This window comes from Oncorhynchus masou, chromosome 28, assembly GCF_036934945.1.
Source record: "Oncorhynchus masou masou isolate Uvic2021 chromosome 28, UVic_Omas_1.1, whole genome shotgun sequence".
Lineage (NCBI taxonomy): Eukaryota > Metazoa > Chordata > Actinopteri > Salmoniformes > Salmonidae > Oncorhynchus > Oncorhynchus masou.
The window spans coordinates 53265849-53280889 of NC_088239.1; the positions used below are offsets into that span (position 1 = coordinate 53265849).

Consider the following 15041-nt stretch of genomic DNA (forward strand, 5'->3'; position numbering starts at 1 on the left):
TTTCATGCCATGCCTCCAGTCCACTTACAGATATCTGAACAATTGCAACAAGCGGTTCCGTGAAAATTGAATTTCTGGATTGGGCTGCGTTCTGCGTTGGCAAATCGTGCTGTTAAGACACTGATGCCCTTTGCAACCACGTACATATGTAAAAGTGGATTCTTGGCCCTCACTAGCATGAAAACTAAATACAGGCAGACTGTGTGGGAAATTATTTAAGACTGAGACTCTCTCTAATACAACCCAACATTGAAGTTATGTCCATCCTTTCATGCACACCCTTCTCATTAACCTGTTATTCAGAATTTATGATGAACAAATATGGTTTTATATGTAAGATGGTTAAATAAAGAGCAAAATTATTATTATTTGTGCCCTGGTCCTATAAGAGGTCTTTGTCACAAACTGCCTGGTGTGACGTGACACTCGTTCTTATCTTTAATACAATGATGGCAAAAAAAACATTTGAGTGTGTTGACCCTGGTGCTAGAGGGGGTACGCAGCTGGAGGTTGAATGTTTGAAGGGGTACGGGACTATAAAAAGTTTGGGAACCACTGCACTACTCCCATCTTTCCTGAAGCTACTGTTTATTTGATTCCTTAAAGGGGCTAGTGAAAGCCCAAAGAGCACTGGACTCCATATCCTGTTTCCAAGCTCCATAGTAGTGCGTAAAGCTTTAATCTAAATATATTTTGGTGGGTGACGCTACTGGAAATCAAATTGGTTTGATAGTCATGTGATCTCATAACCCTGGGTGACCCAGAGATTTCACCCATCATGGCCAATTATCCAACCCAATTATTACCTTCTGTCCTCCAACTGCCTCCTCTCAACCTGCTCATCAGGGTTGAGGGCCTCCGCATCCACCACACACCTGCAGATAATTAACTTAAATTAAGTTTTAATGTGTTCGACCTGAACTGCTCCCTCTTTTTAGCGTGAACAGCACGGTAGACAGAATCAGGTAGACATATGGTGCACATTCAGACTCATCACCTTTCTGGAGTGTAGTAAAATGGCTGCTAGGCTTATATTTTCCTATTACCGTGGTTGTTAATTTCAGGACCGGTTCTAAGAAGCAATACTATAAAACCATCTAGCAGCCATTTTACAACAGCGCATGCACTTGACATACTTGATAATAATAGCTTCAGAGAAACTGCATAATAAGCACACCAAGGCTTTCTGGAACATGTATGACGCATGCTGAACTTAATGCATTCAGACACACTGCACATTAATCCATAAGGGCACACACCATATAATCTACTACAGAACACTTCAAATAATTATGATACACGCCACTATAGCGCATGAAGTGGGTCACACTTTTTTGCTAGGGCTGGGCGATATCCAGAGTTTCATATCGTCATACCGTCCTTCTCTCATCCTGGAATTTATGGTATTACTGGCTTAGTACACAATGGGGCACCAAAAACAACACAAAATCCCAGTGGGTGTCTATTACCACATTTGCAGAAGTGATAGTGAATTTCCATGCTAGCTAAATATTCTAAACGAGCGCAAACAAATATAAGTGAATTGCAAAGGTCAAAGTTTTATACATATAGGTAGGAGCTACCGAATTTAGAGCAGCATGTGTACATGCCCTGCCTGCTCTGCTCGAAGAAGAGGGGGGGAGAGCAGAGGCACAAGAACAGAGAGGAGAAAAAACGTAAGGAAATCATAGCAATGGCAGCTGTACAGACTTCTCAAACACAGCAGAAAGCGAACACTATATGATGCCCCATCTCCTCATTAATTCAACCACTTACTTAGTTAACTAGCAAGTTAAACTTAGGGGAAGCGTTAACGCAAAATTATGATATTTGTTTTTCACAATGAAAAAAGATAAAAACCCGTAAGGAATGGATCGAAATTTACAGAATAAGTACCTGGAGTAAAATTGGAGGGTGAAGGGTCATGCTTTTTCAATTTCAGTCAAGAGGAGGGTTTTAGTTAAACAATTAAAAAAATCTAGTCCATGGGAGGGTCATGTAATTGTTTGATTACATTTTTAGAATGAGCTTTGTTTTAATTACTATCTTGGGTATAGGGGAGGGTCACTTTTTTTTTTCAAACTTTTAGGGAGGGTTTAGGTCATATATATATATATATATATATATATATATATATATATATGTCAAGGGAGGGCCATTTTCATTTCAGAGATGTCCAATTTTCTCCATGTAACCCTTATTATAGTGTTCAATCCCTAAGATATCTTGCTGCATTTTGTAAACACAAATGCTTCTTATTTAAATTTTTACGAGGCATCAGACAAATTTTGTGCTTCAGTTGCCTACTTTTTGTGGTGTAGCCTACTTTTCTCTGGTAAAATGCAAGATTAACGTTAAGCAAAACATTAGGACATGTAGCGGGCTACATTATTTCTATGTTAAACATTAGAAATATGATGGCCATGTGTCGTTTTTGCCAAAAACGACCTTGCTTTTTCAATGTAGGCTAAAATACTTGTGTTGCTGCCAACCAGATAGTGTTGCGCTTCTGTTGTCATCTGATGTAAATTAAGCTATTTTCTGCCGAATGTGTTGCACTAATGTATTTTCTGTGAAGGAAAACTGTAGCTGCACGCCACTGATCACTCTATTGAAGCAAAAACAGCAGCCTTTCAATATAAAACACAACCCCTGTCAATACACTGCTGGACTCACCTGCTTTCTCCTGTTGAACTATTTTCAAACAAACACATGACTGACTCAGCTGTTGTGGGGAACTTTGGTAAGTTTCATCGTGTGAAATGAAGACCGTGATCTGCTTTATTACCTATGGTATTGCACAAGTTGACTGGAGGTATTTATTTAAATAAGCTATAAATATAAAAATGTATTGAAGAAAAAAAAATGCCTCAAAAAGGTATTGATGGTATTGAACAACAACATCCTGAGGCTATTTCCAAATACCTCAGTATACGGTATCCCGCCCAAGCTAACTTTGTGTGCTTTCCAGTACCTTCTACTTGACTTATGCCAGTTTGTATCAGATCTCTCCTCATTTAACCGTGACCTTTCCCTCCCACAGGACAATGTGAACCTGCTTCTGACTGAAGAGGAGATGTACAGCCTAATGGAAACCTTCAAGCAGTGCAAGATCATCCCTGGTCAGTCATACTGCTGCAGCTCTAGAGAACAATACATTTCATAGCTGACAGATCTCCATAAGCCGGGACAAGTATGCTTTATTTGGTACAGCACAGTTGACAGATTAATAGATCAGTACATGCATACAGGACTGGTCTCATGTGATTATTATTTGACCATGCTGGTCATTTATGAACATTTGAACATCTTGGCCATGTTCTGTTATAATCTCCACCCGGCACAGCCAGAAGAGGACTGGCCACCCCTCATAGCCTGGTTCCTCTCTAGGTTTCTTCCTAGGTTTTGGCCTTTCTAGGGAGATTTTCCAAGCCACTGTGTTTCTACACCTGCATTGCTTGCTTTTTGGGGTTGTAGGCTGGGTTTCTGTACAGCACTTTGAGATATCAGCTGATGTAAGAAGGGCTATATAAATAAATTTGATTTGATTCTCATACAGCTCTTCAAGTATCTCTGAAACAACCCTCTGAGCACATTGAGTTACTGAGTACAGAAAGGTGCCAAAAGCTCTGTTTTTGTATTGCGCACATGCCTATAACTAAAAAATTCTCTATACAGGAATCTGTACCTGTTAATGTACAGTGGCGAGAACAAGTATTTGATAACCTGCAAAATCGGCAGTGTTTCCTACTTACAAAGCGTGTAGAGGTCTGTATTTTTTAAAATCATAGATACACTTCAACTGTGAAAGATGGAATCTAAAACAAAAATCCAGAAAATCACATTGTATGATTTTTAAGTAATTAATTTGTATTTTATTGCATGACATAAGTATTTGATCACCTACCAACCAGTAAGAATTCCGGCTCTCACAGACTTGTTAGTTTTTCTAAGAAACCCTCCTGTTCTCCACTCATTACCTGTATTAACTGCACCTGTTTGAACTCGTTACCTGTATAAAAGACACCTGTCCACACACTCAATCAACAGACTCACACCTCTCCACAATGGCCAAGACCAGGGAGCTGTGTAAGGACATCAGGGATAAAATTGTAGACCTGCACAAGGCTGGGATGGGCTACATGACAACAAGCAAGCAGCTTGGTGAGAAGGCAACAACTGTTGGCGCAATCATTAGAAAATGGAAGAAGTTCAAGATGACGGTCAATCACCCTCGGTCTGGGGCTCCATGCAAGATCTCACCTCGTGGGGCATCAATGATCATGAAGAAGGTGAGGGATCAGCCCAGAACTACACGGCAGGACCTGGTCAATGACCTGAAGAGAGCTGGGACCACAGTCTCAAAGAAAACCATTAGTAACACACTACGCCGTCATGGATTAAAATCCTGCAGCACACGCAAGGTCCCCCTGCTCAAGCCAGTGCATGTCCAGGTCCATCTGAAGTTTGCAAATGACCATCTGGATGGTCAGGAGGAGGAATGGGAGAAGGTCATGTGGTCTGATGAGACAAAAAGAGCTTTTTGGTGTAAACTCCCCTCGCCGTGTTTGGAGGAAGAAGAAGGATGAGTACAACCCCAACCGTGAAGCATGGAGGTGGAAACATTCTTTGGGGATGCTTTTATGCAAAGGGGACAGGACGACTGCACCGTATTGAGGAGAGGATGGATGGGGCCATGTATCGTGAGATCTTGGCCAACAACCTCCTTCCCTCAGTAAGAGCATTGAAGATGGGTCGTGGCTGGGTCTTCCAGCATGACAACGACCCGAAAAACACAGCCAGGGCAACTAAGGAGTGGCATCTCAAGGTGTGGCCTAGCCCGTCTCCAGACCTGAACCCAATAGAAAATCTTTGGAGGGAGCTGAAAGTCCGTATTCCCCAGCGACAGCCCCGAAACCTGAAGGATCTGGAGAAGGTCTGTATGGAGGAGTGGGCCAAAATCCCTGCTGCAGTGTGAACAAACCTGGTCAAGAACTACAGGAAACGTATGATCTCTGTAATTGCAAACCAAGGTTTCTGTACAGGGGCCTCTCAGGTGGCGCAGTGGTTAAGGGCGCTGTACTGCAGCGCTAGCTGTGCCATCAGAGACTCTGGGTTCGCTCCCATGCTCTGTCATAACCAGCCGCGACGTCCGTGGGGCGACGCACAATATCCCTAGCATCATCCGGGTTAGGGAGGGCTTGGCCGGTAGGGATGTCCTCGTCTCATCACACACCAGCGACTCCTGTGGCGGGCCAGGTGCACGCTAAACAAGTTTGCCAGGTGCACAGTGTTTTCTCCAACATTGGTGCAGCTGGCTTCCGGGTTGGATGCGCGCTGTGTTAGAAGCAGTGCGGCTTGGTTGGGTTGTGTATCGGAGGACACATGACGTTCAACTTTTGTCTCTCCCTTTTTGTAGCGATGAGACAAGATGTTACTAAAACAATTGGAGACCACAAAATTGGGGACAAAAAGGGGTAAAATCCCCCCCCCCCCAAAAAGGTTTCTTTACCAAATATTAATTTCTGCTTTTCTGATGTATCAAATACTCATGCAATAAAATGCAAATGAATTACTTAAAAATCATACAAATGTGATTTTCTGGATTTTTTTTTAGATTCTGTCTCTCACAGTTGAAGTGTACCTATGATAAAAATTACAGAGCTCTACATGCTTTGTAAGTATGCTTTGTAAGTAGGAAAAGCTGCGAAATCGACAGTGTATCAAATACATGTTCTCCCCACTGTATGTATTTGTATGTATTTGTTAGCAATTGTCTGTTTACAGGTAGCTATAAAACTGCACACTATTACAGCCTTGTGTCCTACTTTGTGAAGGGAAATCAACAAGAGGCATTTCACATTCGTAAAATGAATCATAAACTAATTGTATTTTGGATCACTGCTTGTGTTGATTAATTTTCTTTCATTTGCTCTTGCTGTGTAGAGTCGTGCCTGGTGTCAGATGAGCTGCTGCAGTACCGACACTTTGTGTCCAAGCAACTGTTTGAGAAGGACCTGTCTGATGAGCAGGAAGAGGAGGTACTGGCTCAGTTCGCTGCCCTGGACTCAGAGAAGAGTGGCCAGATTGAGTGGTCTGACTTCCTATACCATGAGTCCCTGGGAGTGCTCAGGAAGTTCCGCACAGAGGTACCAAAACCCATCAAACACACACACACACACACACACACACACACACACACACACACACACACACACACTCCGGATTCCCATGTTCCAGTGTTAATTTCGTCAGACATAGTGACTCAAACACCTATTTTTCAGTGGCAATTGACGATACCATAACTGTCTAAATAGATCCAGAAACTATAACTAAACAAACATTATTTTAATTTCAGATGTCTAAAACGAAACAAAATCATATCTAAGTGGACTGGAAAATAGTTTTTTGGAGAGATTGAGAGCTTTTCAGTGATAAGCACAAAAAAATTAGAAGCGCAGTGCAGTTCAGTAATGGGATGTACATGCCACACCTGGCACACAGCCTGCATCAGCTGGTGAGCTGCAGGGGAGAAAGTGATGTGTGGCGGCATACAGGCTCTGGCTCTGCTCCAGGGAGTGTGGGCACACAGGCTCCGCTCCGGCTCCGCTCCAGGGAGTGTGGGCACACAGGCTCTGCCCCAGGGAGTGGGGACAGACAGGCTCCGCTCCGGCTCCGCTCCAGGGAGTGTGGGCAGACAGGCTTCTCAGCGGGGAGTGTGGACAAACAGGCTCCGCTCCGGCCCCGCTCCAAGGAGTGTGGACAGACAGGCTCCGCTCCGGCCCCGCCCCAGGGAGTGTGGACAGACAGGCTCCGCTCCGGCCCCGCCCCAGGGAGTGGGGACAGACAGGCCCCGCTCTAGGGAGTGTGGGCAGACAGGCCCCGCTCCAGGGAGTGTGGGCAGACAGGCCCCGCCCCAGGGAGTGGGGGCAGACAGGCCCCGCCCCAGGGAGTGGGGACAGACAGGCTCCGCCCCAGGGAGTGGGGACAGACAGGCTCTGCCCCAGGGAGTGGGGACACACAGGCTCCGCTCCGGCTCCGCTCCAGGGAGTGTGGGCAGACAGGCTTCTCAGCGGGGAGTGTGGACAAACAGGCTCCGGCTCCGCTCCAAGGAGTGTGGACAGACAGGCTCCGCTCCGGCCCCGCTCCAGGGAGTGTGGGCAGACAGGCCCCGCTCCAGGGAGTGTGGGCATACAGGCCCCGCTCCAGGGAGTGTGGGCAGACAGGCCCCGCTCCAGGGAGTGTGGGCAGACAGGCCCCGCTCCAGCTCCACTGCCCTCTCTTGCTTCCTTGTAGCTAACCAGTCACCACCAGCCTTCTAGTTCGCTACCCTTTGCCTGGTTAAGAAACACAAGCTGCTTTACGAAATTAAAAACAATAACAGCATTCAGTTTAATAGCAGAACAACAGTCTAGCTATGCCTTTATCTCCCTTGAGTGTAGAAAAGTAGAATGTCTTTGAATGTCTTTCCCCCTCAACCTTCCCACATTCCCCACTGCATTTCATTTACATTCATTGAGCATATAGCAGGCCATTCTAAACTAGGCTACTTGTGGACCGGACCCGTTAACCATTTTAGGCTACACCTTGTTCAGTTATGTTACCTCATTAGCTAGCGATAGCTAACATAGGGCGTGTTCAGCAGGACGGAACATTTTGGAACATTCAGATATAGAAATATGATCTGTAAAACAAACATGTTTTGCTGACGTGTTGCATAAGGAACAATGTCGTTTCTATTCATGGAATTTCTACCTGCAACATTCAACAACGTTTTGCAACCGTTAACATTACCAAAAATATTTGGTGGCACAGAGGAAAAGGCATAGCAAACAATTTATTGACCAATTTCCTTTTTCCACTACACTGACTTGGTAAATATTGTTATTTTGAGTCAATGTGGACCCAGTGACTCAGACTTGAGCAATTGGACCAGGACTTTAGCACTGGGACTTAGACTTCAGCCATAGGGACATATGACTCGACCATTGGTGAATCGGACTTTGTCTGGGACTCGAGTATAGGGGACTTGGGACTCCCTATTTGGAAATGCGGTTAAGTGACTCAACTTCATCACTGGGCGAAACCCCAATTGTGGCCGATTCATCTGTGGAACATTGACAACAATGGCAATGACGCGAGGTGCAACCCACACTACTTTGCCTATACTTTGCTGCACCATCTGGTGATTGTGCTTCTCTCTGTTTTTTAAAATGTAATGAGTAATCTCTATGTAGGCTGAATTAGGAATTTACATGGCCAGCTAATTCTTATATAAACTCAGCAAAAAAAGAAACTTCCTCTCACTGTCAACTGCAATTATTTTCAGCAAACTTAACATTGTGTTATTGACTATACGCTTGTTTATTCCATGTGTAACTGTGTTGTTTCTGTCGCACTGCTTTGTTTTAACTTGGCCAGGTCACAGATGTAAATGAGAACTTGTTCTCAACTAGCTTACCTGGTTAAATAAAGGTGAAATAAAATTAAAAGATGTGTAAATCTATATATGAACATAACAAGATTCAACAACCGAGACAAACTGAACAAGTTCCACAGGCATGTGACTAACAGAAATGTAATAATGTGTCCCTGAACAAAGGCGGGGTCAAAATCAAAAGTAACAGTCAGTATCTGGTGTGGCCACCAGCTGCATTAAGTACTGCAGTGCATCTCCTCCTCATGAACTGCACCAGATTTGCCAGTTCTTGCTGTGAGATGTTACCCCACTCTTCCACCAAGGCACCTGCAAGTTCCTGGACATTTCTGGGGGGGAATGGTCCTAGCCCTCACCCTCCGATCCAATAGGTCCCAGACGTGCTCAATGGGATTGAGATCCGGGCACTTCGCTGGACATGGTAGAACACTGACATTCCTGTCTTGCAGGACATCACGCACAGAACGAGCAGTATGGCTGGTGGCATTGTCATGCTGGAGGGTCATGTCAGGATGAGCCTGCAGGAAGGGTACCACATGAGGGAGGAGGATGTCTTCCCTGTAACGTGCAGCGTTGAGATTGCCTGCAATGACAACAAGCTCAGTCCGATGATGCTGTGACACACTGCCACAGACCATGACGATCCCGCTCCGGAGTACAGGTCTCAGTGTAATGCTCATTCCTTCTACAATAAATGCGAACTTGACCATCACCCCTGGTGAGACAAAACTGCAACTTGTCAGTGAAGAGCACTTTTTGCCAGTCCTGTCTGGTCCAGCGACGGTGGGTTTGTGCCCAAAGGTGACGTTGTTGCCGGTGATGTCTGTTAAGGCCTACAAGCCCTCAGCACTGATGGAGGGATTGTGCATTCCTGGTGTAACTCGGGCAGTTGTTGTTGCCATCCTGTACCTGTCCTGCAAGTGTGATGTTCGGATGTACCGATCCTGTGCAGGTGTTGTTACACGTGGTCTGCCACTGTGAAGACAATCAGCTGTCCGTCCTGTCTCCCTGTAGCACTGTCTTAGGCATCTCACAGTACGGACATTATAATTTATTGCCCTGGCCACATCTGCAGTCCTCATGCCCCCTTGCAGCATGCATAAGGCACCTCCACGCAGATGAGCAGGGACCCTGGGCATCTTTCTTTTGGTGTTTTTCAGAGTCAGTAGAAAGGCCTCTTCAGTGTCCAAAGTTTTCATAACTGTGATCTTAATTACCTATAGTCTGTAAGCTGTTAGATTCTTAACGACCGTTCCACAGGTGCTTGTTCTTTAATTGTTTATGATTCATTGAACAAGCATGGGATACAGTGTTTAAACCCTTTACAATGAAGTTATTTAGATTTTTACGAATTATCTTTTGAAGATAAGAGTTTCTTTTTTTGCTGAGTTTATGTTTGTCATATTTCTGCTTTCGGGAAGAATAGAATGTTATGCATTAAAATATGTTAGTAGGACAAGGCTATGTATGTTTGTGCACATGGTCACTGATAATGTTAACTATAGGTTAATGAGGCAATAAACATGTGATTAAAATGAAAGGGCATTTATTTGACTAAATTGGCCCACTGTTTTCATGAGACTGGACTAAATCTAAAAAAAGAGAGCCAAAATTAACACTGCCTTGTTCCCAGAACTCGTTGGTGCGTCTGTTGAGCGCTAAGGAGAGAGACCACGTGCGGTCAGTGTTCGTGGGTTTGGACCTGGATAAAGATGGTGTGGTCACGGGAGCAGAGACCCGCTGGGCCCAGCAGTCCTGGTTTCAGAAGTTCAGCAAGGAGTCCCAGTCCTGCAACGTGAGGTGAGCATAACGCTGGTGAGACTGAGCTCATGGAGATGAGGTTGAATAGTTCATTCAATGTCTGTCACAGACTCGCAGTCGGGCGCTCCTACTCAATGTGACCCATTTCGATCCGCCTCATACTCTACAACAGGGAACATCAACTAAATTCAGCTGCGGGATGATATTTTCATAATTACAAATATTTTGTAGACTGCAAATTGACTGCAAGAAGCCCAAACGGATATAATTTTGTACTAAAACATAGTACTTTAAAACCTTGCTTAAATTTGTATACAATCAAATACAGTATCTCTTATGCGTGGGAATACTTGGCAACAGATTTCCGAAGCTCCCTTGGAGCTGATTTTACTGGTGTTTTCAGTCTTTTATGTCCAACAATAAAAAATAAAAATCTATGATAATCACCACATGCCTATCCTGTCTTTGAAGAACACTCAGTGGGGTCCATTTTGTTGTTGCTGGCTGTGGTTGCCATTTCACTTTGCAAGAATGTTCGAGCCACAATAAACTCCACCGGTTCAGTTTTGGTTAGATGCAACAGGTTGTCAGTTGCTATTGACTGGGGTAACAGAGGTACAGGTGCTTGTTGTGATGTTACCCTTGTGCTGCTGGTGATAGGCCCTGGCTCTTCTCCATCTCAGTGGCCGGGCCTGCCGCAGGCTCATCAGTGAGCTTGGGATCGCTCTCGACATGGTCCTCTTTAAAAAAAATGTTTTGTGCTCTTGGCAGTGCCCAGCCATTTTTGGATGTCCATGCTGATAAACGCTTAGCCAACCAACCTATAAATATTCAGCTTGTCGTTACCAAAACGTAACAAAGATAGTATCTACTAGCTAGGTTATTATTAGCTGTCTGCAAAAATGAACATATTTTTTTCCCCCTGTGGAGGAAAGAAACCCCACCCTGGGATCTGATGAGCTTCCTTAACAAGGTAATGGTGGTACCTTATGACATAACCAGGCCCGGCTTTGCTACCTCGTAGAGCTGGCCCTGTTCAGGGCTGCTCTGAGCTGTATGAAATCATTTACCTAAGCTAGCTTTATTTCTATAACTCACCTTTCTTCATCTCAGTGTTGGTCTCACTGTGATCTAGACCTTCTCTCTGATACCAAATAATTCACAATAAGTGTGTGCATGCATACACTACCCTGTGTTACCCTCCTTCATTGTTACATGTCATGTAATGCCATTCCATCCTTCACAGACTCTTTGGATTGTGTTCTCCTGTGAATTGTGGGTAAGTGACACAGCACGGCATGGGTTATGCGTATCTTTCTTCTCTTCGGCACATCCAAGCCCTCAATCCACAAGTAATCTCACACAACCTATTCCCTTTTGACATTCCACTCATCATTTCACTCCCCCACCCACCAAGGCCAGGATAAAGTCCACCTGAGGAATAATAAAAGCACAGATCAAACAATACAGGTGGTAGCTAGAAAGTTGAAAGAACAATTGAGATGTCTAGCCTATACTCCAAGAGTCCCTCCTATGATGATTCCCTGTTGGTTAGATAAGATCGATTCACTCCGCTCATTAGAAAGATCAAAAGATAGGCTTTTGTTTTTCTGTGAGAAGCTCTAGTAGGCTTCACTCGTCAGCTTTGAGGACACAGTTGTTGACGTGAGAGGGTCTACGCCCAGAACTGAGAATGCATTCTAATTCACCTCTTAGGTCAGAAGCTGCTGTTCTCTTTTTTTTCCTTTTTTTCTATTTTTTTACAGCTTTTGCTTAGAGCTTACTTATAGTATATGATAGACATCATTTTAAGCCGGAGAATGTATAATGTAAACATAATATTAAGCCAGAGAGTGCGAGAAGATTGTTACATCCTCAAAGTGTTCAAGTATTAAGCTTTCATAGAGGTTCACAAAGCAGACCTTGAACCTTTCTCCATCTTTAATAATTAATGAGTTTGGCTGTGGCCTGGAAGAGAGCCGTTTGGTCTCAGTAACCCACTGAGACATTTTCAGTGGGAATGTGGTTTTGCACTATATTTGCACCTGACCTCTTCACAGCTGAAACAAAATACTTTTTGAAAGAAAAGAAACTCAATGCCACCAATTGTAGTGTATAGTGATACAATATTTCTGTCGTGTGTGTTTCCTGAGGCAGTATTAGCCACGTTGGCCCCATATCTGAGAGCAGTCCAGCCAGCTCCAGCAGTGAGAGAAGCAGTCAGAAAGATGACAACAGGTATGTACTAAATATAATTGTGTGTTTGCAGTAAGCAAGCCTCAGTTTAGAGGAGTTGGCTCCCTAACCTCTCTGTTCCCATCACCAGACCAGTGAGCTGGGAAGACTTCCTGAGGGAGAGTGCCATCTACATCCTGGCTGCACGGCCCAACAGCTTGGCCATGCACATCCGCCTACCACTATAGCCCACGAGACCTCACCCTGCCTGGGAGAGCATATACCATGGCACTATAGGGGACAAACCTGAGCAAATAGAGGAATACTGCACCACTAAGAGACTGGACAGAACAAGCCATCAACAGATCTCCTGCTTCACACCACCGATCAACAACCACCGATCAACGACCCACTGACACCAACAACCCACTGACACCACCGATCAACGACCCACTGAAAACAACATTCAATGACCTACAAGTACTTACTGACAGTAAAATGACAACACAAGCTGACAACTCACTTGTTATAGACACTCATGAAACACTAAGGATAAAAAGGCAACGGGCCATTTTCACACACAAGCCAACAATTCAGTGGTGCTTTGAAGGCTCGGGGTATCCCGGGAGGCTCACTTTCCCCTAAATCAGTGCTTCACAACTCCGGTTCTTGATTTCTCCCAACGGCACACATTTTTGTTTTTGCCCCGGACAAATTAAATCAGATGTTTTTGTCAAGCGCTTCATGATTAGTTGACAAGTAAAATCAGGTGTGTTTGTCTGGGGCCACAACACAAATATGTACCTTTTGGTGTACTTGAGGACTGGAGTTGGGGAAACTAAATGATTACTTTATACATTCCATTTGTCATGTTACAGTCTAAGACACCTTTTGTGTGATCAATTTTGAATTGGATAAGAATTACATTGATAGCATAAGACTATCACATAACCTGCTATTGGTTCAAGCATCTTATTTAGATCATCTTCTGTATTGTATCATAATTGTTGAAAGTAAAATAGTATCCCTGACATTGAGGGAGATTTTGAAGCCCCTTCAAATCTTGGTTGATGAACAGATAGACTTCTGTGTTAAGACTGACAGCGCAACTGCTCCTGATCAGCACATGTACCAAACAGGAATGAAAGCTATGTGCATACATCATATTATATATTGAGACATATACCATATAAGTATAATGACATATTATTATACATTTAAAACACTATTTATTCTACCCTCCATTTTTCCACTCGCTTGTTTAAGATCCATTTGTTATCTTTAAGCGAAGACTATGATGAAGGTTGTGAATTTGTTGTTGTATTGGACACTAATCCAGTAGCTGGGCCTGTTCGTTCACCTATAAGTATATTTGCTCCTGTACTGTAGTAGCCTTCTACAACCACTGCACATGACAAAGTGGAATACTCTGCTGCTGCCATTCTAGTATTTTATTTGAACACTGAAATTTAGAATTGTACAGCTTTTGAGGGTTATTTCTTGGAATTGAAATCATGGATTTAAAAGGGATCTCCGTAGGATGAGGGAGGTTGGAGCCCACACATTCGGCCTTCATGATACTTACAGTAGCATTGCTTCAGACGACTTGTACATGAACTGTGAAATGTATTGGCTTTATGGAGTGGCATTACAGTTTGGGTTAGTTAGGGGAACATGTTGATACATTTTCCCAGGTGCTACAGTATATCATGTTTATGCTCATGTAATGAAGCTCTAATGTCTGGTACTTGAATGCTAAGATGGTAAAGGCTGGGGAGTATGTGACAGTGCTGAAATAAATGCATGGCATTAACCCTCCTAATGGGCTCTATGTATTACGTGTTTCTTTGCTAAGTGTCTAATGCTCAGGGAACAAACGTTAGTGTCTTTACTAGATTCCATTTGCTCTATCCAGATAAATGTAAATGTGTAAAACTGTAAATAAATGCCAAGTGTACTATATAGATAATGACTAACCATTGTGTCCTAAGCAGCTCACTGGAGTGTTGTTGAGTGGAGTGGCTCATTGAAACCCCTCAGGTGTTCATGTGGCGCCAGTATACGTGAAAGGCACAGAGTGATCCACATTATTCCTGGCTGGGTGGTTTTCTAAGAAGCCCTACATTGCGGTGGTGGGAGTAAAATGGTTACTGCAAGTGGCTACTGCCACCAACACCACTGAACACTATCCCCGGGAGTTTGTCAAGACTGCAAGACTGTTCTTCTGAAAAATAAAGATTGGATCCATCTCTAAATGGAGTTAAGCTTGGGTATATTTTCTTAGATGAGCGTTTATAACGCTTTCGTAACAGATTAAGTGATGATATTCTGTTTATTGGCCGCTCCGAAGAAACTCAACTAATCTATGTGAGAATGTTGTTCATTGACTACAGCTCACCATAGTGCCCTCCAAGCTCATCACTAAATTAAGGACCCTGGGATTAAATGGCTCCCTGTACAACTGGATCCTGGACTTCCAGGCGGGCCGCCCCCAAGTGGTAAGGGTAAGCAACAACACAAACACCACGCTGACCCTCAACACTGGGGCCCCTCAGGGGTGCATGCTTAATCCCCTCGTGTACCCCCTGTTCACCAACGACTCCATGACTCCAACAACACCGTTAAGTTTGGCGACACAACAACGGCAGTAGGCCTGACCACCGATGAC

The 15041-nt window shown here is 44.0% G+C and overlaps 1 protein-coding gene across 1 annotated transcript in view; it reads left to right on the forward strand.

The window, feature by feature from the left end:
- phf24 (PHD finger protein 24) overlaps positions 1-14604 on the forward strand; it is a 31222-nt gene extending 16618 nt beyond the window's left edge. Inside the window, exons 4-8 of the mRNA XM_064943783.1 lie at positions 3044-3122; positions 5947-6149; positions 10071-10237; positions 12356-12436; positions 12525-14604. Of these exons, the coding sequence (XP_064799855.1) occupies positions 3044-3122; positions 5947-6149; positions 10071-10237; positions 12356-12436; positions 12525-12621 (627 nt within the window). The 3' untranslated portion in view covers positions 12622-14604. The remainder of the gene's footprint in view (positions 1-3043; positions 3123-5946; positions 6150-10070; positions 10238-12355; positions 12437-12524) is intronic.
- The last annotated feature ends 437 nt before the right edge of the window (positions 14605-15041 follow it).